Source organism: Mus caroli, unplaced genomic scaffold, assembly GCF_978045245.1.
Source record: "Mus caroli unplaced genomic scaffold, Mus_caroli_1 scaffold_5, whole genome shotgun sequence".
NCBI classification, from domain to species: domain Eukaryota; kingdom Metazoa; phylum Chordata; class Mammalia; order Rodentia; family Muridae; genus Mus; species Mus caroli.
In genome coordinates this window covers 150,355,211-150,382,138 of record NW_028227260.1, presented here as the reverse complement: position 1 = coordinate 150,382,138, position 26,928 = coordinate 150,355,211, and the positions used below count along the sequence as shown (strand labels likewise).

The 26,928-nt window shown below is 45.4% G+C and overlaps 1 protein-coding gene across 3 annotated transcripts; it reads right to left on the bottom strand.

The window, feature by feature from the left end:
- Positions 1-539: 539 nt before the first annotated feature.
- On the bottom strand, positions 540-12,811 carry Ftsj1 (FtsJ RNA 2'-O-methyltransferase 1). Of its 3 annotated transcripts, none has more exons than XM_021153284.3 (13): positions 12,547-12,811; positions 11,087-11,244; positions 10,779-10,848; positions 10,610-10,700; positions 9,230-9,308; positions 7,111-7,163; positions 6,969-7,022; positions 6,774-6,876; positions 6,577-6,660; positions 5,946-6,049; positions 5,678-5,866; positions 5,466-5,507; positions 540-932 (listed from the first exon to the last, which is right to left on the bottom strand). In XM_021153284.3, exons 2-12 carry the CDS (start codon positions 11,205-11,207, stop codon positions 5,481-5,483), a joined length of 975 nt encoding a protein of 324 aa, XP_021008943.1. In that variant the 5' UTR covers positions 11,208-11,244; positions 12,547-12,811; the 3' UTR covers positions 540-932; positions 5,466-5,480. The 3 variants fall into 3 exon arrangements, with proteins under 3 accessions (XP_021008943.1, XP_021008945.1, XP_021008944.1); XM_021153286.3 differs by having other exon boundaries at positions 5,946-6,043; XM_021153285.3 differs by lacking the exon at positions 540-932 and adding an exon at positions 970-3,240.
- Between the last annotated feature and the right edge of the window lie 14,117 nt (positions 12,812-26,928).

The window sequence follows — 26,928 nt, the reverse complement described above, 5'->3', positions numbered from 1 at the left end:
GGCTTGAGGGTTTTCATTTTAGGCACTCAAGTAGCTAGGACTATAGGTGGTGGTAGTACTACATCCAACTAACAGACTTTGTGTGTGTGTGCTAGTGAAAATGGAACCCAGGGCCTTATGCATACTAGGCAAGGACCTACTGCATCCTCAGCCCATCACAGGATGTTTTTGAAGGCACACCTGCATATGCACACAAACCTGTCTGAATAATGAGGAAAGCAGATTATGCTGAAATACAGTTATCACCTTACATTTGAATAAAACTGGAAGATAGTAGCTAGGTTTGATGGCACAGGCCTGTAATCTCAGCACTCAGGGAACTGACAGGAGGATTTTGAGTTTTAAGGGCGCTGTAGCCTATATGGGAAGATGTCTTACAAATACCTGCCCAGCCAATCACCCAATTGGGATGCAGTAATAGATGAGATGTCTAATTATAGGATTAATTTATAAAATCAACTATTATTCAAAGTGGTAATATGAGCAGTATTTCAGATGTCTGTGAACTGTCATATAAAAAAGTAAGCCACGTGCATACGTAGGGGTTTTCCTGTTTTGATTTATTGCCAATCTTTGTTAACTGGGATTAAAGCTGAACTTCAGTCACAGTGACAATATTCACGCTTTCCTCCATCATGTTTGGAGGAGGTTCCTGATGTTTGGCCATAGTGAGAACCACTGCTTTGGGGGGAATTCCAGGAGAGGTTTGGAGAGGAGGAATGTGCTCACAGTCTCAACAAATCCCTCCTGTAGTTCTGAGGACTTCTTCACCATTTCTTTGTCGTGATGGAGTTGTTATAGATTCTCACTCTAGGTCGGTCTGTTCAGTCCCCATAGATGACATCTGCAAATAAACTCATCAAGCCAGCTTCTAGTTGTCTTGGCAGGCAGCAGCTTTTGGGCTGTATTAGTTTGATTTTTTCCTGCAAACCCTAACATAAAGGGAAATGTATATATATATATATATATATATATATTAAAAAAACCCCACACGTGTCAAAGGTTAACTACTTCATTCTCATTGCTGTGTAGCTCCTCACTGTGAACAGGCAAGGACTGAACAGGAGGGCCATAGGCATTCAGGAACTAATTTGTTGGGCTGGAGAGATGGCTCAGAGGTTAAGAGCACTGACTGCTCTTCCAGAGGTCCTGAGTTCAAATTCCAGCAACCACATGGTGGCTCCTAACCATCTGTAATGAGATCTAATTCTTCTGATGTGTCTGAAGACAGCAACGGTGTACTCATGTATATAAAATAAATAAATAATATAAGGGCTGGTGAGATGGCTCAGTGGGTAAGAGCACCCGACTGCTCTTCCGAAGGTCCAGAGTTCAAATCCCAGCAACCACATGGTGGCTCACAACCATCTGTAAAGAGATCTGACTCCCTCTTCTGGAGTGTGTGAAGACAGCTACAGTGTACTGGGTTTCATATAATAAATAAATAAATCTAAAATAAATAAATAAATAATATAAAAAAAGGGAAACCCCCTCAATTTTAAAAGAACTAATTTGTCTAAAATTTTTTTTACAGTTATTTATTTTGTGTACATGTGCAAGTGCCGATAACAACTTTGGGGAGTCAGTTCTTCTACTGTATGGGTTACAAGGATTAAACTGGCTGGCCCTTGGGCTTAGCAGGGAGAGTCTTTTCCTCCGAAGTCATCTCTGCAGCCCCAGAACTAATTTCTTAGAAGTAATAATTGGGGCTGGGTACGGTAGTGTGCACCTTTAATCCTTCCCTGGGCAAGCCCCATCACTGACCTACAGCCCACCCGCTTTGGAGTTTTGCTTAAGATGGGGTCTTACTATGTAGCCTAGGCTGGACCATCGCTTATGTACTAGGGTCAAAGGCCTGTGTCACCACACCTGGCCTGCTTCAGTTAAAAAAAAAAGATTTTATTTATGTTCATTTTATGTGTATGACTGTCTTGCCTCCATACATGTATGTAAATGCATTGCATGTGTGCTTGGTAAATATGGAGGGCAGAAGAAAGCATCTGATACCCTGGAATGGGAATTACAGACAGTTGTGAGCTGCCATGTGGGTGCTGGGCACTGCACCCTGATTGTCTGAATGGGCAGCAAGTGATCTTAACCACTGAGCTGTCTTTCTAATTAAGTTTTTTTTTTTTGAGATTACTTGTTTAATTATTTTATGTGCATGGGTGTTTTGCCTTGCATATCTGTGTACTATGTTGTGCCTGGTGCATTAGGTAGGTGTGAACCGCTGGGTTTCAATTTTTTGTTGTTTTATTATTATTTTTTTAGTAGATTTATTTATTTATTTATATTTATATGAGTACACTGTAGCTGTCTTCAGACACATCAGAAGAGGGAATCAGATCCCATTACAGATGGTTGTGAGCCACCATGTGGTTGCTGGGAATTGAACTCCAGGACCTCTGGAAGAACAGTCAGTGCTCTCAACTGCTGAGCCGTCTCTCCAGCTCATGTCTCAATTTTTTAAGGTGCCCTTTATACCAGAAGACTTAAATGTGGGCAACCTGCTAAGCCATGGTCAGAAAAGGACGTCTCCTAATGGCTAGACTAAGTCCACCCTACTGCAGAGCAGCTGGCTTCTTCTATTTCAGGTAGTTTTAACCTTGAATTCTGCTGTGCCCTTTTCCCTGCAATGTTCTTCCCCTAGATAAACCCACACGTCCCCACACCTCAATCCCCTCCATGGTTTCTTTACCTCAGAAAGGTCTTTTAGAAAACACGCTTTTATTTTTTATTTCCTTTTCTCACAGGATCTCTACATAGCCCTGGCTGTCAGATTGCATGTAGACTAGACTGGCCTTGAAATCGCAATCCTGGTGCCTCTGCCTCCCACCTGCCTGGCTAGAAAAAAAGAGTTTCAAAATTCTAAACTCCTGACTGCATTCTCTGACTTCCTCCATTTTGTTCTACTTTTTCCTACCTTCCATAGCCAGTATTCCTTTTACATGTGCAGCCATGCATTTCAGTGACAGGGCGCCTCTGTGGGAAATACACCCTGGGTGTTTTTGTTATTGTATAAAAATAAGCAGGTATCTTAGGAGACCATTGTTTCTGAAGTACATTGTACACACAGGCAAATACAAATTACAATGTATAAATCCCGGCTCTTTGTTTCCTGCTGGTTCTCTAAACCCAGAATGCCTGCAAAATATTCACTCAGTAAGTATTTATTAACCCCCTCAACAGGTAGTAGCGAAATGCTTCAAGTCCTTCAGATGCTCTTTGCACGTTCATTTACTGAGAAAAGAAAAGAAGAGAAAACAAACCAAACAACTTAGCGGTGGGGGCCAGGGGCTAGAGAGATGGCTCAGTGGTTAAGAGCACTGCCTATTCTTCCTCAGGTCTTGGGTTTGATTCTCAAAATCTATATGGTGGCTCACAACTACCTGTAACTCCAGTTCCAGGGGACCTGCTACCATCTTTTGGCCACCTCCATAGCTCCAACTTTGTTTTTATTGAAGATAGGGTCTCATGGAGCCCAGGCTGTCCTCTTGGGCATACAACTTGGTATAGAGTTGCGGATGACCTTGCATTTCTGAATGTCTGTGGTGGTTTCAATGAGAATGGTCCCCAGAGGCTCATATATTTCAATGCTTGGTGCCCAGTTGGTGGAAGTGTTTTGGGAGAGATTAAGAGTTACAATCTTGTTGGAAGAGGCGTTGTCACTGGGGACAAACTTTGAGGACGCAAAGGCCCAGGTTATTCCGTAATCTTCCCCCCCCCACACCCCCCTCCTCTGTGTGTGACTGCCCCGTGGTTTATATCTCACAATTACTAATTACAATTACTCCAGAGCTATACCTGCCTGCTGCCATGCTCCCTGCTATGGTGATCATGGGCTCAGCCTCTGAAACTGTAAACCCCCCAATGAAGGTTCTCTTCTATAAAGTGCCGCGGTCATGGTGTCTTATCAAGGCCATGAAAACGTAACTAAGAGAACTTCCTACCACAGGATCACTGGCATGCGCTACATGGTCCTGGGGCTCAGAGCCCTGTCCATTCCACACAAGCATTTTACCAACTAAGCTACATCCCCAGCTCTTAGTATATCCGTTTTTTCTTTTCTTTTCTTTTTTTTTTCAAGATTTATTTATTGATTATATGTAAGTACACTGTAGCTGTTTTCAGACACTCCAGAAGAGGGCATCAGATCTCATTACAGATAGTTGTGAGCCACCATGTTGTTGCTGGGAGTTCAACTCAGGACCTTTGGAAGAGCAGTCAATGCTCTTACCCACTGAGCCATCTCTCCAGCCCCCGTTTTCTTTTCTTTTTTTTCTTCTTTTTTTTTTGGTTTTTCGAGACAGGGTTTGTCTGTATAGCCCTGGCTGTCCTGGAACTCACTCTGTAGACCAGGCTGGCCTCGAACTCAGAAATCTGCCTGCCTCTGCCTCCCAAGTGCTGGGATTAAAGGCGTGCCGGCTCCGTTTTATTTTCTTGGCAGCATTGAAGATCGAACCTTTTAACCCTTTAAAGATTTTTAAAAAATTGTATGTGTATGACCTAATAAATAAACTTTATTTTTTGAAGTCCCTGGGTGGTGGCAGCGTTTGCCTTTCATGCCAGAACTCGAGGCAGAGACAGGTGGATCTCTGATAAGTTTGAGGCCAGCCTGCTTTACAGAGCTAGTGTTAGACAAACCCTGTTTCAAAAAAAAAAAAAAAAAGTAAAAATGTACTGAGGTCTTTTACCTTTTGAGACAGGTTTTCATGTAGCTCATGCTGGCTTCAGACCTGCTAAGGATCTGAGGATGCTCTAGAAACTCTGCTGCTTCTATTGTATCTTCTGGGTGCTAAGATTACTCTGCCTGGGCTTTTACGAGGCAGTTAGAGATTGAACCTGGGTTTTATGCATTTTAGGTAAGCACTCTACAAACTGACTTATATTTTCAACCCACTGAGGCATTTCTTTTCTCTTTTCCCTTTCTTTCTTTCTTTCTTTCTTTCTTTCTTTCTTTCTTTCTTTCTTTCTTTCTTTCTTTCTTTCTTTCTTTCTTCCTTCCTTCCTTCCTTCCTTCCTTCCTTCCTTCCTTCCTTCCTTCCTTCCTTCTTTTTTAACAGACAGGGTCTCATTATGTAGCACTGGCTGGCCTGGAACTATTCAGACCAGGCTAACCTCAAACTAGAGACTTGCTTGCACCCCACCCCTCCAAGTGCTGGGATTAAAAGTGAGTGACACTATGCCCAAACTATTTTTATTATTTTTAATTGTGTGTGTTGTGTATGTGTGTGTGTCCTGGGTATGTGCTTGTGAATGTAGGTATCCTGAGAGGCCACAGGCTGCTCCTGTGGAAGTCATAGGCAGCTGTGAGCTCCCACACGTGGTTGCTGGAAACCAAACTCAGGTCTTCTGCAAGGGCAATCCTTGCTCTTAACTAGAGAGCCAGCCTGCAGTCCCTTATTGAGATTGTTCTTAAAGGTGCCCTTTACTTGAACTTTAGAGGGGGAAAAAAGCAAATTTACCTTAATGTGTTAAGGTCAACAATGAATTTCATTGTCTTCCACCTGCCAAAGAAAGAGAAAAGGAACTCAGCTATTTGGCTACATTTTTCCATTTGTCGGTGGCTGAGCTACGGATTCTTACAGAGATTGCAGGGCAGGTGAGTGAGTCAGTCAGGACAGAAATGGGCACACTGGGGAGATGTCATGGTGGGCTCAGAGGTACATATCCATACCTTGGGGGCTAGCAGGGTATGGATAGCCAGAGGCTGGGGCAACTTGTCCACACTGTTGATGGAGCATTCTTGGGGGAGGAGTTCCTTGGCCAGCTGTCCATTCTTCTTCAACCTGCAGGCCTCTTGGTATGGGGGTGCGATGGGGGGCTGTGTGGGTGGAGTATATTTGTACTCAGAGCCACCGTCTAGCTGTAGGACACAAGAGATGATGAGGATCTGCCAGTCCAAGACAATCTCCTGCCCCCTGCCCTGCTGGCTGGACACTCACATCCAGGGAGTAAGTGCGGTCCGAATCGTAGGCGCTGAGGTCCCCACAGGCCACAAAGGGCACAATAACACGGGTGGGACCATCCAACTGGTTGAAATCTGTATCTTAGAAAGAGGCAGAGTGAAGATACAGGCTACACCAGCACTGAAGTCCCCCTCCCCACCATCATGGTCCTTTTTCAACTAGCCCTCTGGTGCGCATTCCCTTCTGATCACTATTGCTAAAATGTCAGCCTGTGGCCTGGCTTTTTCACTGTACCATGCCCACTCAGCATTTTACCAGTACATTCTACCTTGTCTCATTCAAATAGGATCTACAGAGACAGGTTCCACCTTTGCCTATCAGGTTAGAGGCTACAGACTTCCACAGGGGACATGTTTAATACAGGTGAGCTTTCTACCTGAGGGGTTCCCTAAGATAGACAGGTAGGATCTTCCCTGGGTGAATGCTTAGTTTGCTGCAATAGAATTTCCACCAGAACCAAGAGCTACCATTGGAAGACTATCTGAAATATCCCTAAGGGGGTACAACTGCCATCAGGGGGTGAGGCAGAGGGCTCTCAAGAGACACAAGGCACACGGAGCTGGTAAAGTTTCCCCAGGCATGGGTCACCACCAGCTCTGGCTCTCACCATATGAGTGGTTCAGCAGGGGTCTGGTCAGGTCTGGAATGAAGCCCTCAGGAGGGTCATAACCTTGACACACAGCAAAGGCTTCTGTGGGGGGAAAACCTGGAGTGAGGAGTGACTCTCTGTCACCTCAACCTTGTGCAGACACGTGGCCAATCACCCCCTTGCCAATCAGGCCTCCATGTCACTTGCCCACTGACCAATGCTCGAGTTCCGGCTGCTCTTGGGCTTAGCGCAGAGCACACTGGAGAAGAAGATACGTAGTTGGCTGTAGAGCAGGGTCACATCCCGGCCTCGGAATATCTGTAGGGTGTGGAAGGTAAGCTAGAGAAGTAAGGGGGCCCTTTCCCGGCAGGGACCTTTCTCACCACTCCTGCAGGATCCCCAAGGCTCACCTTGGCCACGAAGCAGCCCCCTAGCTTCAAGACATGAGTAGCGATGTTGAGAGCCTGCAGAAAGGAAAGGCGGGTAAGGTGGAGGCAGAAGAAGGCAAGAAGGGGCCAAAGGAGGGCAGAGGCAGCCACCAGGGTTACTCACAGCTAGCAGAAGCTGGGCCTGCATGTACTCATCCACATCATGGAGGCCAGTGACTGTAGCAAGAAGAACAGCATTAGGGGACTCTCTGACTTGACATGTCTTCTTATACCAGAGATTAGAAAACCAAGGATGTTTTTCAGGCCTTCTTACTGTGAAGGTTCTGGAAAGAGTATTGTCTTCCAACTGGATTTTGAGCCCCAAGTGCTTAGCAACCTGGGAAGTCATTTTAATCCTGGAAAACTACTTGTCCCACAAGCAGCACTAGTATGTCTACCTCTACCCAGATGGCTTCGTGGGGCTGTATTGATAAACCAACCCCATAGGTGCAACCAGTTCAAAAGCAGATTTCTACTTTCTTCTCTATTACCAGTTTCTTGATGTTTCTCAGCTCATCCAATCTTCTAGTTCCTCATGTCAAAAACCTTAGTCCCTGTGACCAACTTTGGCCTGCGTCATACTCACATTCCAGACTTTAGCAGATCCAGCCCATTCTATTTTCAAAGTGGGACCATTCTCTCCTTGCCTGTGACTGGAGCCCCCACTGTTATAAGTTACTCTTTTGCACTACTGCAGTGGCCATCTCCTCTTGGGGTGTGTGTGTGTGTGTGTCTGCTTCCACCTCTGCCCCTCACACTGCTCAAGAAGCCTATGGGATACTTCCTTGGTCCACAACCCTCAGGCTTTCTCCAAGTTTGTACTATCAAGGGTAGTGCTGTAACTGACAGCCCTGTTAGCCCCTTCACTATCAATTCTTTCTGCTGATAAGTCAATAGAGCCTTTCCTGTCTATTTTATTTCAAATCTCAGCATGTAGTTTTTACTTCCTCAGCCTGTCTTAGTGACTTCCCTACACGATCTATTACCTGTTCTATTTTTTAAAAAAGTTTATCTTTTTATTAAAAATTGTAGGGCTGGAGAGATGGCTCAGAGGTTAAGAGTACTGACTGCTCTTCCAGAGGTCCTGAGTTCAATTCTCAGCAACCACATGGTGGCTCACAACCATCTGTAATGGGATCTGATGCCCTCTTCTGGTGTGTCTGAAGACAGCTACAGTGTACTCATTAAACAGAAGTAAATTAAAAAAAATGTGAATTGCTATTCATTTTGTGTATTTTTAAAACATTTTATGTATGTGTGTCTGCCTTTTGTATGTCACATGCATGTGCCCATGGGGGCCAAAAGAAGAGGGTCAATCCTCTGGAGTGTAAGCTACAGGCAGTTGCAAGTCACCTGGCATGGATGGCTCTCAAATGAACTCAGTTCCCTGGAAGAATAACAAGCATTCTTAACCACTAAGCCAGCCCCCCCCCCATTTCTATTTTTTGAGAAAGGGCCTTTCTAATCCAGGCTGACCTTGAGCTCTAGTGATCTTTCTGCCTCAGTCTCCCAAGATCTGGAATTACAGGCATTGAGCCACCAGATCAACTGTCTCTCTTTTTAAAAATTTTATTTATTTAATGTATATGAGTACACTGTCACTGTCTTCAGACACACCAGAAGAGGGCATCAGGTCCCATTACAGATGGTTGTGAGCCACCATGTGGTAGCTGGGATTTGAACTCAGGACCTCTGGAAGAGCAGTCAGTGGTCTTAACTGCTGAGCCACCTCTCCAGCCCTCAACTGTGTCTTTTCTATGCAATCCCACTGAAACATTGACTTCACAAGACCAGAGGCCAGTGGAATTTATTTATGTACACTTTCCCAACACAACGTGTGGTCAGAAAATGTTTTGAATAGATGGGTGGCAAAAAACAAACAAACAACCCACAAATCAAAAACCAAGCACAGGATTGGCCAGGCTCTCAGATAAGAAGGCAGGGGGCTTGACACACAGTCCAGCAAGAAGCTGACGGGCGGGGGTAAACCTTAGCAGCAGAAGACCTGCCTCGCACATATGAGGGTTCATCTATTTTCAGCACCACAAAACAGTCCAAAAAACAAACAAACAAACAAACAAACAAACAAACAAACTTGAAAGGCAGGGAGGAGGAGGATGGGCAATGAGGGCGGAGATAGAGAGAGACTGCCAGAAAGGGGGGAAATGGAAAGAACAGAGGGAAAGAGGGAGAAAAAAAAAGCTGAGCTAAGAGACAGAGGGTCACCCTCACACCCCATTTACCATCAGGAGCCCCGTCACACACTACTAGGTCAGCAGGGCAGCCCTCAAAGTGCTGGATGATCTCCTTGGCAGTGGAAAGCTATGGAGAAAGGGGGTGAATAGCCTTAGTACCCCTCTGCTGCCCTCACCCTCAAATCCCACCTGCCTACAGCCCTAGCCTCAAAGCCTTGGGGATAGCCATGTTCTGGAGGCTTTGTCTGACTAAGACGAGGTTGCATCTCTGGGGAACCATCCTCACCATCTTTTGGTGTCTCTGCAATACAGTCTATGCACAGGGGGTCAATCTCCGTCTTTCTCAGTTTCTGTCTTTTGGTACTGGGACAGAACCCAGTATGCTCTGCTTATACCACACGAGGGTTCTAGCACTAAGCTACATATCCAGTCCCCTCTTTCTTATTTATTCTTTTAGAAAACATTTTTAAGCGCACGCCTTTAATCCCAGCACTCGGGCAGCAGAGGCAGGCGGATTTCTGAGTTCGAGGCCAGCCTGGTCTACCAAGTGAGTTCCGGGACAGCCAGGGCTATACAGAGAAACCCTGTCTCGAAAACAAACAAACAAACAAACAAACAAAAAGAAAACAAAAAAAAGAAAACATTTTTAAGGGGCTGGTGACCTGGCTTGGTAGGTAAACACACTTGCTGCCAGGCCTTGTGACCCAGAGTTCCACCCCTGGAACTCAGAGTGGAACGCGAAAACTGACTCCTCCAAGGGATCTCTGACCTCTATAAGAACACCATGGCATCGCCACCCCCCCCACAACACACATACAACAACTAATAACAACATTAATAAACTAATTAGAAATGCTCTCGATTTTCCTCTCTCCCTTTCTTCTTTTGCTTTTCTTAAGGTATATAGGTATTTTGCCTTTATGCATGTTTGTGCCTCACATGCCTGGCGCTGGGGGGAAGGCCAGAAGAGGGCAACTGATTCCCTGGGCCTGAAGTTGCAGACAGTTGTGCACCCCTGTGTGGGTGTTCCGAATTGAACCCAGATCCTCTGGAAGAGCAACCAGTGATTGCCCTTAACTGCTGAGCCACGTCTCCAGCCCCTCAGATATTTTAAAACTGCATTTATTTGTTCATTAATTGTGTGCGTGTCTGGGTACATACGCATGTGGAGGTCAGAGGACACCATTTGGGATTGAACTCAGTCATCTCAGAGTCTCAAGCCCCTTTGCCTCCTCAAGCCATCTCGAAGTCCTTTGATAACTCAGGCCAGCTTTGGACTTATTATCCTTCACCCTCAGCTTTTTAAAATCCGGGGATTAAATAGCCTTTCTCATTTTTTCATTGTCTTGTTTCTCTTCTCCTTTCTACTGTCCCCCAAACGAAGGCAGTCACTCAGGATAACCCCAATATTCGCAGGCATGCTCTTACCTGAGTGATGTCGCCCTGTATCTGTATCACACCTGGCAGTGGAGCCATAGCCTGTAAGTCCACGGCCACCACCTGACCAGAACCCTGGCCCCTGTGGATAGCACATGTCAGCATCGGATTGACGCCCTACGCCTCCCCCGCCAGGTCACCCTCTAGCCCCTCCACTCACCCAACCTTCTGGCTCAGCACCTGGCTCCAGCTGCCCGGGGCTGCACACAAGTCAACCGCTCGCTTCACACCTGTGCACACACAGTGAAGACATACTGCTCAGCTGCATGACCAGAAGATGCTGCAAGAGTCACCTCTGTCCTGTGGAGAATCTATGTCTACCCACTGCCCCTGTGCCCTCCTCCTCCTCTTTTGTGGTCTATCTCCTTCCCCATCTCCGTGCTCCAAGTTAGCCCAGCTACTACAGTGAGTTCTTCAGAAGCAGCCTGATCTTCCACTCCCAGGTCACTTAGCCCCCAAATTAGGCACCTTTGAAGAGTTGGAATTCCTCATCCAATTGCAGGAGCTTGAAAGCGCTTCTGGCCCGCCAGCCGTTCTCCTTTGCCAGGCGGTAGTACACGTCCCGTTTATCCTTAGATGTTCGTCCCATCTCAGTCTGCTGGTAGACAGTGTGTGCTGATGCTGTCCTGCGCAGGTCAAAGAAAACAAAGTACAGCTAACTGAGTTCATGGGACCCACACGACAGTCAGCTCATTCAACACATGGAGCCCGAAGCCCAGGACCTTATCATGAACTTTCAGGCCTTTTCTGATCACATTTAGGTCCCCATCTCTGAGGGACATCACAGACTCCACAGTTAACTGACAGAGGACCCACTACTGACTCTGCTCACTTCCAACTATTGTCACGGACACACTACACAAGCAATCTCTCTCGCAACCATTTTCTCTGCCCGTTTCATCTCTATCAACACCTGAACATCTAGTTATTTCCATTATCTCTAGAGTCAAAGAACCCTACTACTCCCTCCATTAAGCCCTTGCTTTTCACACCTATTACCCGACACAACCTCATTCCATCTCCCATAGCCTAATCTCTCTGTCTCTCCACTCTGCAGTCCACCAATCCCATCACAGACTAAGCTTCAAGTCATTAGTTACTACCACCTTAATCTCCACTAATGCCTGGAGGACCATGACCTGTTAGGGCTCCATTACACCAATTTACCAGCTCCATTAACTCAACCCTCCAACCAACCTCTCGAAGATCACACGAGTGGCCTTTGGGATCCTTTGCATCAATACATACATTACCTCTGTCACTCATATAGCTTCTATTTCGTCTTTCGTCACTGAACCCGTTAGTTTAGCACTCTGCCTATGCACCTGCTATTCTCTCCAGAACCTCACCAATACGATTACTATGTAAACTGCCAAATAGCCACCACTTTTATTATTAGCCTTCATTAATTTTCCGGCAGACACAGTACCACGAGTGTAATACCTTCTTTTTTTTTTTTTTTTTTTTTTTTTGGTTTTTCGAGACAGGGTTTCTCTGTGTAGCCCTGGCTGTCCTGGCACTCACTTTGTAGACCAGGCTGGCCTCGAACTCAGAAATCCGCCTGCCTCTGCCTCCCGAGTGCTGAGATTAAAGGCGTGCGCCACCACGCCCGGCTGTAATACCTTCAAGACCCATCTTTTAGTAACATCCCTACGACCATCTGCAGAGCCTCAAAGACCATCAGCCCATCAGAACCGCCAAATACCCGTCAAGTCGGCCCAGCAGATAGCAGATCAGTTGTGTAGCTCTATGCTGCACCCCGTTCGAGTTCACCCAACAATCTACCCTGCTCTAGGCAAGCTTCCCGGGGCTTGACTGAACTATGCAGCTGCGGTACCGAGAGTGAATCCCCTCATCCCGAGTTGGGGACAGGGCAGACACGCCTCCAGTCTCGGTCCCTTTCAAGTCGTCAGTGCTCTAGGACCTACCTCAGCTCTTGGATACAGAGCGTGGCTGATCACCAGCCTCGAGAACAGTTTGCAAACTGGTGAGAAAAGTACAAACTTCAGTTGGTGTTCGGAGTGGACCCGAAGGCCTGTCGCACACGCCTAGAGATTGTCGCCACGCGGTAAAGTTTGCTTTGTAAAACAGTTCAGTTCCACGGAGGTCCAGACCGGAGCACAACGTATGACGTTAGTCTCGTCATCTTCTGTCGACATATCCGGGTCACAGGAACTTCATTTCCCAGAATGCAACTGACATCGTCTGGCCAATAATGTTGCAAGGCTTGTGAACCCGCTCTTTGTTCTTAGTTTCAAGGCCAGGGTCCTATAGCTGCTATCCGGAGCAAGATCCTGAGTTCTCGGCTAGTCTGGCTACACGGAGAGACCTTGACCCGGGAAAGTTCCACCCCTCCCCCACCGCCCGCTCACTCAGACAAGATAACTTACTTGGCCGCCTTTTCCCTTTTACATCGGGACGGTTATTGAACCTATGTACTACATTTCCCAAAATTCAGCGGGCACGACCACGCCCATTTCCCATTAAGTCTGGAGGGAAAGGAAATTACGCAAAGGGGGTGGAGTGTGACCACGCGAAGTGAAAAGCCTGTTGCGAAAGCAAGCTAACCAGGAAGCTACGGCGAGCAATTTTGAATTCTACTATCGGGAAGCTACCGCATACCATGTGCAATTTTGAATCCTACTTCTACCGGTTGACTGAAGTGCTTTCAATTTTGCCACCTTAGAACTTTAGTTTCCTCATCTGAAAAGTAGGGATAATCACCTATCTAGAATTCACGGTGTTAATCGGATGCACATCCTTTCCTAATTGTATATTTTCCAAATACTTTTTCTTAATACATTTTAACCACCACCACTGCCCTCACCGCCTCCACCCGCTCCACTAAAAAGCATGTCTACGGATTTGCGAGACGCACTGAGTAGAGGCTCTTGCCGCCAAATCTGACCACCCAAGTTTGATTCCGGTACACAAGGTCATGGATGGAAGAAGACTGATTCCTGCAAGTTGTCCTTTGATCCCCAATATGTGCACTTGTCACGCGCCCCTCCCCCAAACAAACAAACAAATAAATAAATGAATAAATAAATGTATGAATGAATAAAAGGTTTGTATTTTTTTTTTTTGTTTTTCTTCTTCTTTCTTTCTTTTTGTTTTTGTTTTTCCAGATAGGGTTTCTCTGTAAAGCCCTAGCTGTCCTGGAACTCACTCTGTAGATCAGGCTGGCTTTGAACTCAGAGATCTGCCTGTCTTTGCCTCCTAAGTGCTGGGATTAAAGGCGTGCACCACCACTGCCCGGCGAATAAAAGTTTAAAGCATATATGAATATGTATATATTCTTTAAAAATTTATTTTCTTTTATATGAGTACACTGTAGCTGTCTTCAGACACACACCAGAAGTGTGCATAAGATCCCATTACAGATGGTTGTGAGCCACTGAGCCATCTCTCCAGCCCCTATGTATGTGTTCTTTGTGTGTGTGTGTGCTCATGTCATGACCTAGTGCATGAAACACAATAATTGAAAGTATTTACTGTGTATTAGGCACTATTCTAGTGCTCTCAGCAATGCGCTGGTAAATGGTTAACTGGCTTCTGGCAGGGTAGGGGATTGGGCCTGTTTGTAGCATTTGTTAGTTTCCATGGTTTACATATTATCTATCATCTGGTCAGATTTTAAGTCACCCATGTGTAGTCTAAACACAGGTGCAGCAGGACACCATTATGTATTAATTCGACCATACAAAAAGAGAAATGGCTTCAAGAACATAGGAAATGAATGTGATACAGTCAGATAACTGGGAAGTGATACATTTTGAGTATCTATTACCCTTAAAAATCCTATCCACTTAATCTGTTAAGTTCACAGTATTATTTTTCTTTCTCTTCCTCTCCCCATGGTTTCAACATAGGTCAAGCTGATCTCCAAACCACTCCCCACCTGCCAAGTGCTGAGGTTTCAGCTTTTCCCACCCTAGTGCTCTGAATTTCTTATTTTATTTCTTTGAGACAGGTTCTCAGAGAGTTACTATGTAGCTCTGGGTGTCCTGGAACTCATTATGTAGTCCAGGCTAGCTTCAAATTCGCAGAGAACTGTTTGTCTCTGCCTCCTTAATGCTGAGATTAATCAGCATTTCATTTTAAAGATCAATTTAATTTTATATGTTTGAGTGTTCTTTTTCTACACGTATATGCAGAAAACATGCACGTCTGCAGCTTAAGGAGTTCAGGAGGTGTCAGACCCTGGAATTGGAGTCAGGATGATGGTAAACTATCATGTCAGTGCTGGGAACTGAAACTGGGTTTTCTTCAAGGGCAACAAGGACTTTTGACCACAGAGCCGACTCTTCAGCCCTAGCGTTTCAATATTAAAAATAGTTATTTAACAATCAGTTTACAAAATTCTCAAAATTGAACAAGCTTACTTGTGAAAACCTATATATGTTGTTTCCAGTGTACTGCTGAATTCTTAAAATGTTATTTTTAGGGGCTGGAGAGATGGCTCAACAGTTAAAATGCTCTTAATTCCCAGCCACCACATGGTGGCTCACAACCATCTGTAAAGGGATCTGATGCCCTCTTCTTGTGTGTCTGAAGATAGCAACAGTGTACTCACATACATAAAATAAATAAGCAATTCTTTAAAAAAGTTATTTTTAGATTTTATTTTGTGTGTGTGTGCGTGTTTTTGTCTTCATATCTGTATGGGAATCAAAGGCATTCCTGGTGCCTTTTGAGGCCAGAAGAGGGCATTGGATCTCCTGGAACTGAAGAAAAATAGTAAATATTTTATATATTGTGTATCATGTATAAAACCTAGGCATCACTCTATACATATAACATACAGTGTATATGGTAATATGTCTCTATACATTTAGTAAGAAAACTATTAAATAGAAGTATACTAGTAAATAGATAAGAGAATGTTTTTTTTAAAGATTTATTTATTTATTATATGTAAGTACACTGTAGCTGTCTTTGTCTTCAGATGCACCAGAAGAGAGCATCAGATCTCATTACGGGTGGTTGTGAGCCACCATGTGGTTGCTGGGATTTGAACTTCGGACCTTTGGAAGAGCAGTCGGGTGCTCTTACCCACTGAGCCATCTCACCGGCCCCCCACTGAGCCATCTCACCAGCCCCGAGAATGTTTTATCTTTAAGGTAAGGTCTTCCTATATAGCCCACACTGTCCTTGAGACTTGGTCCTCCTGCCTTAGTCTCCATAGCATTGGGATTACAAGTGTGACATACCATGGCCAGCAAATAGATGATGTTTTGTTGGGTGGTGAGAAAGTAAGATGAAAAGAACAGACAATGAAGAAAGGATTGCATTGCCCTTTCTTCCTTTTGAGATGAGATCTTGAGAGGTTGCCCAGGGTGGCCTCTACCTTGTGGGCTCAGTCCATTTTTTCTGCCTCAGTCTTCAGAGCAGGAGCGCACACTCTGGGGATATTTGGAGAAAATGCATTGCAAGAAAAGGGAGCAGTAAACGCAAAAGGCTGAATGGGAAGAACTTCGGCGAGCATTCAGAGAACTAAAAGACGGACTCTCATGTCTTTGAATGAGTTTCATCAAGTGTGGTGGTGATGGTGGTGGTGGGGAGGGCGTGGTGGTGGTGCAGGGAGGGTGCTGGTGCGGGGGGGGGGGGGGGCGGGGGGAGGCGATTGTGCTGCTTTCTGCTGCCCCCTACTGCCTAGAACAGGGTCTGTTCTCAGTTCATAGCAACTAGCCTTTTGTGGCTGTTCCTTCATTTTCTTCTCAGTATGTTCTGTATTTTCTTTTATTGCCCAAGCACCCAGGGGCCTATGCAAACAAGGTAAAGAGTTTTGAGCTGCATCCCCAGCCTCACTTTATGCATCATTATTATTATTTTTTTTAAGCAGAGGCTGGTGGTGCATACCTGGAAGACAGAGGCAAGAGGATCTGAGTGAGTTTGAGGCCAGCCTGGTCTACAGAGTACACTCAGGCCAGGCAAGGTTACATAGAAAGATACTGTCTCAGAAAAAATTGTGTGTGTGTGCACGTGAGTGCTTGTCTGGAGGTCAGAGGATGACTTTAGGAAATTGCTTCCTGCCTTTCCCTTTGTTGAGCTAGATTCTCTTCTCTCACTGTTTTTGCTGCTGTTTTATGTAGCCCAGGAAGATGGCAAGCTAACTTCTGGACTCCTGTCTCTGCCTCCCATTGCACTACATGAGTGCCAGGATTACAGATGCAACCCACTTCATTTGATTTTTACTTGGGTTTTGGAGATCCATCTTGGGTCGTCTCTCTTGTGTGGCTATTGCATTTATCCATTGAGAAGTGTTGTGGACTCTATGTCGCTACTCTGTTTTCTAGAGAGGTCCTAGGAAGAGACAGAAACATCCCTGAAGAACAGGGTTTTTGTTTGTTTGTTTGTTTGTTTGTTTTTTTAATCTCTGATAGGGGGCTGGAGAGATGGCTCAGCGGTGAAGAGCACCAGAGGTCCTGAGTTCAATTCCCAGCAACCACATGGTGCCTCACAACCATCTGTAATGGGATCTGATGGCCTCTTCTGGTGTGTCTGAAGAGAGCAATGGTGTACTCATATACATAAAATAAGTAAATAAATACATCTTTAAAAAAATGAAATCTTTTTTTTTTTTTTTTTTTGGTTTTTTGAGACAGGGTTTCTCTGCTATAGCCCTGGCTGTCCTGGAACTCACTTTGTAGACCAGGTTGACCTCGAACTGAACTCAGAAGTCCGCCTGCCTCTGCTTCCCGAGTGCTGGGATTAAAGGCGTGCACCACCACGCCCAGCTTTTTTTTTTTTTTAAATATTTCTGGGTGGTGCTGTGACTAGGCTCTGTTATGTGGCAAGAACCACTTAAGGGACCTGAAAGCCAAGGAAGGAGGGACAGCTTGGGATGCAGCTCAGTTATAGAGGAGCACTTGCCTGGTGTGTGTGTGTGTGTGTGTGTGTGTGTGTGTGTGTGTGTGTGTGTGTGAGGTCCAAGGATGGAGGCTCTAAATTGAGGCCCCATCACTACAGAAGAAGCAAAATGTTACATTAAACAAGAAAGGTGAAGCAACATTTTGGTCAGTGGAGCTCAAGAGAGTCTTGTGGGGTGAGGAGAACCTGGCTGCAGTAAACAAGTGTGAGAAAGGAAGGGTTCAAACAGGACACTGCTCCACAAGAGGGGAGGGAGTGGGGGGCACAGGGGCCCGTGCTCATCCTGCTGGATGCTTCCTATGTCCTGTTTTCTTGTGGGTCACAAAGAGGATGTTTAATTTTTAGCAAAGAAACTTGCTTCCTCCAGCAGGGCTCAAGGTTTGGGAGCCAGGAGTCAGGCTCTGCGTTCCCCATGCCACTGGAGGTGTCAGTGTCACCATAACAAGACAGACTTGGCCACCCGTCCTCCAGAAGCCAGTGGAAGAGACACATCAATAGTGAAAAGCAGGAAAAGGAAATGTAATCTTCGTGGGCACACTGAAAAGAGGGGTAAAGCGATTCAGCGACAACCTTTTACCAAGTGGCTCTTAGGTGAGCTAACATGAGGCCCAGGTTTAAGTAGGTGGTCAGAGTCATGCATAGCTGAACTATCCTGGTCAAGGTGTGATTTGGCCCATCGGACCTGTTAGCTGTCTGTGCCAGTATCTCCAGCAAGATAGTCTGACAAGTTCTAATATCTCTTTCCTAGAGACAAGATTTCCCCCTGGCTGGCCCCAGATTTCAGCCTTTTTTTTTTTCTTAGCCCAGCATGAGATTCCTGGGGAAATTCCAATTTCTTGGGGTGCATTGTTTTAATAGTCTAATAGCCAAGGGAAGGGACATAAGTGTCTCTTAAGAATATCCTCATTCCTGCCAGGCAAGCCAGTTACACCCAGGCTCTTCCCGGAGCCAGAGGCTCCCACCCAACACCCCACTGAGTGTAAAGGTGTCCTCCGGTCAGCCAGACCAACTCTTTCCTGGAGAGGGCATTTTAAGAGTTTGAGGGGAAGAGGAAGCCTGGGCCCAGAAGGGCTTCAATCACTGTGTGGAGGGAAAGGATTGAAAAGAGTTCCCCAGTGGGGAGCCTGCATGAAAGGACAGATTAAATTCGAAATGCAGAAGAGTTCTGCCTTATATACCATTCATCTATTCGGCTCACAAACTTATACTGGTCAGTTAAGTCGGGCTCAGTGTGGTTATTCATCCTCACTATAATTTCCTAAGGCACAGCAAAATGTAGGAATTTCTCAGGGCCGCAGAGCTAAGGAGGAGTGGCTGAGCAGAGAAAGTTTTGGCCAAAGACTTTCTTGACTGTGTTTTTCTGCTCCTGTAAAGCAGGAGTTCTGCTCCTGGGCTCTGAAAATGAAAATCAGGGGTCTTCCCGAAGGACCAGATTCTCTCTGTCTCTGTCTGTCTCCGTCTCTATCTCTGTCTTTCTCTCTCTCTGAGATGGTCTCACTACGTAGCTCAAGATGTCTGTAACTGAAGATCTCAGAGCCTTTCAGCCTGCACCATGACCAGACAACGGGTCTCCATACTCTGCTTTCCAAAATGACTTGTGTCTAAATAGGAATGCTATGTGACACAAAGCCCTGCTTTACTGAAGCAGCAAATCCTTAAGTGACCTTGAGTAGGAGTCATACCCTGATCAACTAACAAAGTGTTCTTATCCCTGGCAGGACCTCAAGGCTGCAGACATACTTACGAATGAACATCTGTTCCTTCCATAACAGGCTGTTCTCCACAGTCAGATCCTACCCTCGGTTCGCATTTCTTTGTGCCAATATATGTATTGTGCCTGATATTCGTAAGTGCTTTCAAACTTCCAGGAGCTAACAAAGGAACTGGCAGGCTAGCTGACAGTTCATTGCCCCACCCCAGCTCTTTGGCAGGAATAATAATAATAATGACAATAATAATAATAACAAGAATAACAACAATGACAATAATAATAGTAATAATAATAATAATGATGATGATGACACAGCACTTGATGTTTGGTTTTATTGACCATTTGCTGTGTGTGTGCCTGGTAGCTCTGTTCTGGGTAGTAGTGAAGAACTGAGGAAGGTCCTGGCAAGGGAGATGGGTGCGTCCGTGGGTAAGGGTATCTATTTTTTTTTTTTTGTCCAAGGTACATTAATTCTTTAGACAGGAGATTTCAAATTTTTTTCTTGAGGTGCAAATACTTGCCTAGCCCCTCCCCCATTTAGTCCCACGGGCCAAGGTTTCTGCTGACAGGTGTCTTTTTCCCTGGCCAGCCTGAAGTACAGATGTACTCTGGGTGGGGGGAGGTTGACAGAGGAGAGAGAAAGCTGCATAGGCCTGAACCGAAGCGAAGGGGACAGCTGCTGCGGTGCCCCTTGCTCTGACCCTGTGCGGTGTAAGGTGTGTGTGTGTGTTAATAATGTGGATATAGTTTCCGCGGCTGGTCACGTTTTCAGCAGTGAGCACACAGATAGGCGCGGCGTTTGTGTCTTCCCACTTATTTGCCCAGCTGTGTTTTCTTTCTACACCACCTCCCCAATTTAACATATTTCCTTTCTGGCAACTGAGGCGTGTGCTACTGTCTACTTGTTCAGTTCAGCTGAATGGAGGGAGGTGTATGTTGCTTACATGTTTACGTGTGTCCTTTGTAAGACTTGCGGGTGCATTTTTCACGTGTGTTTTCTGTGTCTGTTGTGGCTGTGGTTATGCCTTTCTTTGGTGAGTGGCAACAGATCTGTGCAGAATGGGTGTTTTCTTCCGTAGCCACGGGATTATGCTAGCTGGCTCTTGTTTCTTCTTGCACATTTAGGCACATTTTGTGGAGTTCTACTTTGGAACATTAGACGTGGACTTTCAGCATCCTTGCATCTCTCACTTATGTGCCTTTGTATGGTGTCCCCGGACGTTTCATTTCTGAATTCTAGTATTTGTTTGTGTGTGGCCATGTGCTTCATTGCAGATGGGTATGCCAATCACGGTCCACATGCACGAGGTATCCTTTGGAGGCTGGGATGAGGGGCCCCACTGGCGCCATCTGAATCCAAGTGTAGGAAAGATAAAGGGATGTGCTGTACCCTGTGCACTCATCCGTGCATCCATTTTTGTATCCCAAGCAACTGCGTGACTGTGTGGGATCAGTTGGCTGTCTGTCTTTGGTGTGTCTGTGAGTCCGTGGGGGCAACTTTGTCTCTAAGTCAGTATCCTTCTGCCAGTTTATGTGTTCTGTGAGGCTTTGATTCAGTGGGTGACACTTGTAAGTCCGCTATAGTTCAGCACAGCTGTGAGTTTCTGACTGTCCCATAAACCCAGGTACTCCACGTGCAGTTGGGCATGAGCCCATGGCATGCTCTCGCCTCTCAGCCTGATTCTTTGTGGGTGATTGGGAGTCTTTGTGTGCCCCTTGCTAGATGTCTGCATCATTGAGTTGCTGGATGGAGCTGGGAAGGAGCCCGTTGTGTGGCTGTGGTTCCTGAGTGTGCAAGAGTCTTTCCTATTGTGGGGAAGTAGGTGGGGTGGGGGCATATAGGCTACCTTTGAAGGCCCAGCCAGCTTCTGGCCTTTCCGGGAATTCTATGCTCCCTGTAGGGGGTAGGCAGGCAGACCAGATTCCACATAGACACACTTCTTGTCCTTGTCCACCTGGGCTTCAAGCAGCCCAGTCTAGTTAAGCTACGATTTCAGGAACTCATGCCTTGTGAGGGACAGACATGCTTGTCACCTCCTTGGATGAAAGTGAATAGACAGACTACATGGGACTTTTAATTAGGGCCTGGACAGGCCCCATTCAATGCCAGGGCTGGGCACCAAGACTCTGAGACACACTCAGTTTGCAGACACTGTTCATACTCCTTACTCAACGACAAATCTTCTCCCTATCTCCATCTGGGGGACCAAGCCTCTAGAGTGTTGTTTTAGATTGGTATCAACCTTTGATGACCCGGCTTCCCCATACACTATTACCGCTGTCCCTTTGACCCTTTGGGCTGAAGTGTCTGATCCAAACCTGTTTGGGATGCATTTAGCTGTACATACCTGTCTAGTAGACTATTTCCTGTTATTGGCTTTGATTGTCTTTGGCATTCCTCCTGGTTACTGTATGAGCCCATTTCCAACCTACTTGTCTGAGTTTGCCTTCTTTGGCACTTTTTCCCAGTAACCACCCATCCAAATGTTTGCCATTTCCTCTTTCCCCATGTCTACCCTGTTTGTCTTTTTGACCCATGACCTTTCTGTCCTTATGTTGTGTCTCCTGTCCACCTATTTGTCTGAGACTGTTTTTCTTTTTGTGTCCTCCTCTGTCCTCTTATACTGTCTGAGTCTGTTCTCCTCTTTTGCTTGTCCCTGTCTCTGGATGTGGTTGTATTCCTTCAATCATTCCATCTATCCATTCAGAGCACCCCAACATACACACATACACACACCCCACAACCCCCCCTACAGACATGCATACACACACACACACACACACACACACACACACACTTTTCTTTTCCTCCACATGGGTTCAAATGGGAAACCTTCCCTTCTTGTCTCCACGTAGGGTGCAAAGAAATGAAACTCAATTAAAACTAGCAGTTCTTCTATCATCCCCAAACAAAACAACAGAAACACCAAACCAACCTGATCAAAAAACAAACAAACAAAAAACCAAAACCTCACTATTTGGCATGGTGGCAAAGATCACTGTGGGACAGGCACTTGGGAAGCAGCTTGGTATGGGATAAGGCAGAGGCAGAGTCATCCCAGTGGGAGCTAAGCTAGCAATGGGGTCCCCGAGGCCAAGCCTGAGTTGTTTTAGCTTTAGGAGATCGAGAAGTATGGAAGCGAGGGAGGAGAGGAAGCTATGAAGATGGTGGTTCTAGAGACTTTGGGGATGGATGGGCGTTTCAGGGGCTACCTAAGGACATCTGAGTGAAGTGAGGGTGGCCTTTAGGTGCCTTAGTCATAGAAACTGCATTTAGAAGTGATGAAAGCCCCCAGAGGGTACTCGTGGATTGGGACCCCTCCTCATCCCAGGAGACAGATTCAGGATGTTTGCCAGGGCCATATCATTTTGTAAAGCTCCATTTTTATTGAGCGGTGAGTAACTACAATAATTTGGTTTTGAGAAGTAAATTAACTTGTTTCTCTAGATTTTCCACCGCCTGGCCCCAGGGATCCCTAGTAACGGGCAGCCAGGACAGGTGTTGCGGATCACCTAACATCCTTTGACGGACCACTCACCGGACCACTCACCGGTTGTCCCTAGCAATGCTCAACTGCAGGCCCCAAATGGAAACCTTTTAACCTTTCCCTCCACCCGCTTCTCCCCTATTACTAACCCAGCTGATAAGGGAACCGTGGGCTCTGATTCTAACAGAGACCCATCTGTTCGAGTCTGAAGCTTTCCCCCTCCAGATAAAAATCGGCATCGTTCTAAAGCGTTTGTTCCGTTGTCTGTTTTTCTTCTCGCTGACCTTTCGTTTGGTGGCCCATATGGAGAGTCAGTGTGTGTGAGGTCCTTCTCCAGCCCCTCCTCCCTCCCCTTTCTCCAGGGACTGCTTTCTGTTTTGACCATTGTGTACACCATGAACTGACTGGACTCTGCATGAGTTTGGAGATCTTTTTTCCTTCTCTGAAAAGTTTCCTCTCTGCCAGGCAGATTTTGTCAGAAACCCTAGGGCCTTGTGGAGAGTTTTCCCTAGACTGAACTCTTGGTCTCCTTTGGGGAGTTCACTAGAGATGCTTCTGGCCTCTAGACTGGTGCTGAATAGAGTCACAGGTTGAGGGATACATCTCCTTGCCACTAGGTTTCTCTCAGGAAAGATGCCCCTTTTTTCACCCTTCCTTGATGCCTTGAGCCAGCAGTCCTCTAACTGTCCAGACTTTTTTGAGTACATTTTAAAATTTTCTTCTGTAACCCAGCTTGGCCACCATACCCCTCCAAAGATGGCTACCATTGCCCAGAGAGTAACAAGTTTTTGACTCTCCAAATTCAAGGACCAATGCAAGGGAACACTGTCTGAAGTTTCCTGCAGTCAAGCCTTTATCTTCCTCAGCTTCTGCCCTCCTCTCTGCTCCCCCTCCCCATGGCCTTTCAGGTTCTACACTCTCCTAGGTCTGACCCGACTCCTTTGTGATGCTCATGTTTTCTCTTGCCATAAAATGACCTTTTCTATTAGCTGGATGATGCTTTCCAAAACCTGTTACAAAAAGTTCGACTTCTCTGGAAAACCCTCCTTTGTCTTGACTAAGTGGCAACTGTCTAGCAAAAGCTTCTTTCGAACGAAACTCCTGCTCTAATCAGATAACAAGACTCGGGCAGGCTCTCTTTCTGCTCTCTCTGCACCCCCCCTCCAGTTTGATACGCATGGTGGCTTATGGCTACTAGCCACCCGTCCCCCTGAGACTTTCTCTGCCAAATCTCCCCATTTCTGTCTGCTTCCCACTTGTTTTTTTATTATTATTATTATTATTATTTTATTTTTTCCCTGTCTGGCCTAAAATTGGAACAGGCCATTCATCTCCCTGTGGGCATCTTGCCCATACCTGCCTGCAGAGATCGATCAGAGACAAACTCACCATGCCTACACCTGCAGATTCTCCAGCTAGACTTCTAGATCAAAGCAAGCACCAAATTCTCTGCTTGTCTGAAATGGCCAATCTGTCTTCACCCACCTGGCTGCCATGGGGAACATGCTGGAGGCTCTCTTTGTTACTGACCTTCTGAGTTATATTTTAAGTTACATTTCAGACATTTTATTACATTTTTATTTATTTATCTAGTGTTGTGGCGGCGGCGGCGTGGGTGGTGGTGGTGGTGGTGCACACCAGACCATATAGGTGGAAGTTCAGAAGACAACTTGACCCAGTTCTTCTATCATGTGGATCCCGGGGATTGAACTCAGGTCATCTGGTGGGGCAACAAGTGTTTTTACCTGCTGAGTCATTGATGGGTCCCTGCATTATTTGTTTTGAAAAAACAAACAAACAAACAAACAACCCCAAACCTAAACTAGTTCAATCTACAGACTTGCATACAGCTTCTCTAGCTTGCAGGGATGCGTTGTTCAGTTGCATGGCTTTTGCTGACTGTCCCCTAGCTTCCTGCCCCACCCCAGTCTTTGAAACATCTCTCAGCCAAGCTGCAAGAGATAAGATGCTCTAGCAGGGAGAGGGGGTTAAACTGCCCAAATGAACTCCCAGCTGTGTTCCCATTTCCCAGAAGCCCACAGTCTGCCCAGATAGAAGTTTTACATGAGTCCTGCCCTTTGGTGATTATATGTGATCATGTAATTTTGTATGTGTTTGTCATGTATGTTCATAAAGGTTGTGTTACATGGATGTAAATTGTCTTTATACGTCATAAAACATGTGGCCACTGTTAAGATGGTAGAGTTCTATATATCTGGTTTTAAGATGTGTTTATATGGGGAGTGGGCTGGAGAGGAAGTTTTGTGATCAAGAGCACGCTTTGCTCTTCCAGACGACCTTAGTTTGGTTCTCAGCAACTATAGCAGGTGGCTCACAGTTCTCTGTAACTATGAACTGCAGCTTCAGGGGATTTGACATCTCCAGCCCCCATAGTCACCTGCACTCATTTCTCTCTCTCTCTCTCTCTCTCTCTCTCTCTCTCTCTCTCTCTCTGTATATGTGTGTGCGCGTATGCACATACACTATTAAAAAATAAAAATAAATCTTAAAAAGGAGTTGTGCACATAGGGCTGGAAAGATAGATGGCTCAGCGGTTAAATGACTGCTTCTCTTGCAGAGGACCAGGGCTCAGTTCCTAGCTCCCACACGGTGGCTCACAACAGTCTGTAACTCTGATTCTAAGAGATCTGATGACCCTTTAGGCCCCTCCACAAGCGCCAAGCATGCACGTGGTGAACATAAATACATGCCAGCTAACAGACACATAAAATGAATAAACCTTTAAAAAAAGATGTGTGAATGTGTATGGCTATGTATGAGTGGATATATATGTTACATATATATGTACACATATTAAGGTGACTTAATTTTTAAAATGGCATAAACAGTTTTCCTATTCAGTATATTTAAAATGGTCACTATATCTTCTTGTACTGTTAAACATTTGTGATACAGTGTGCATGTTTTCTGTGTCTCAAATAAACGTTATTTTTTGTGTATGGATGCTTTGCATGCATGCATGTCTGCATACTAGTGACATATGTACATTGCCCATGGAGCTGAGAAGATGGTAATGGATCCTTTGGAACTAGAATTACAGAAAGTTTTCAGCTCTATGTGGGTGCTGGGAACTGAACTAGGGTTTTCTTCAAATATAAATATGAAATATAACTGTTTTAAAAAGCCATTACATTTAACGAGCTACGAAATATAAAGTATATAGTTGATAAAAACACTAAAGACAAATGTCTTTACATAAAAAGATTTATGTATGTATGTATGTAAGTGTTCTGTCTTCACACACATCAGAAGAGGGAATTATATATACCATTACTGAAGGTTGTGAGCCACCAGGTGGTTGCTGGGAACTGAACTCAGGTCCTCTGGAAGAGTAGTTGGTACTCCTAACCATTGAGCCATCTCTCTAGTCCCCATAAAAAGATTTAAAATGGGCTGGTGAGATGGCTTAGTGGGTAAGAGCACCCGACTGCTCTTCCGAAGGTCCAGAGTTCAAATCCCAGCAACCACATGGTGGCTCACAACCATCCGTAATGAGATCTGATGCCCTCTTCTGGAGTGTCTGAAGACAGCAACAGTGTACTTACATAATAATAAATAAATAAATCTTTAAAAAAAAAAAGATTTAAAATTCATTTAAATATTCATGTACTTTATGGATCTGAGTGCTCTGTCTTTATGCACACCAGAAGAGATCCCACTACAGATAGCTGTGAGCTACCATGTGGTTTCTGGGTATTGAACTCAGGACCTCTGGAAAGGCAGCCAAGTGCTTTTAATTGTTTGGCCCTCTCCTAGGCCCCATAAAAGATTTTTATATAAAATATATAAAGGACAGGTGTAATATAGCTCTAACTTAATTTTAAATCTTGAAGTCTAAACTCAGGCGTATCCAGATAAAAGCTAAGCCCGCTTCTCTGTTTTCAACAAGGTCCTCTGAAGTATTGATCTGCTCTTACTAATGCTTATCAAATCTTGGAAGTGTTTACAAAAACTGCCTTGCAAAAACATAGATTTTTAGACCTGAAGATTAGGCTCCGTGGTTGGGAGCGTTTGTTGCTCTTGCAGAGGACCCAGGTTCAATTCCCAGTACCTACATAGTGATTCGCAAGCAGCTGTAACTTCAGTTCCAGGGGGATCCCATGCCCTCTTCTGACCTCTGTGTGCACAAAGCATACATGTGGTGCATATTACACACACACAAGCAAATAACTCACACATAAAATAAAATGAATAAATCTCCTTTTAAAAAACAAGGA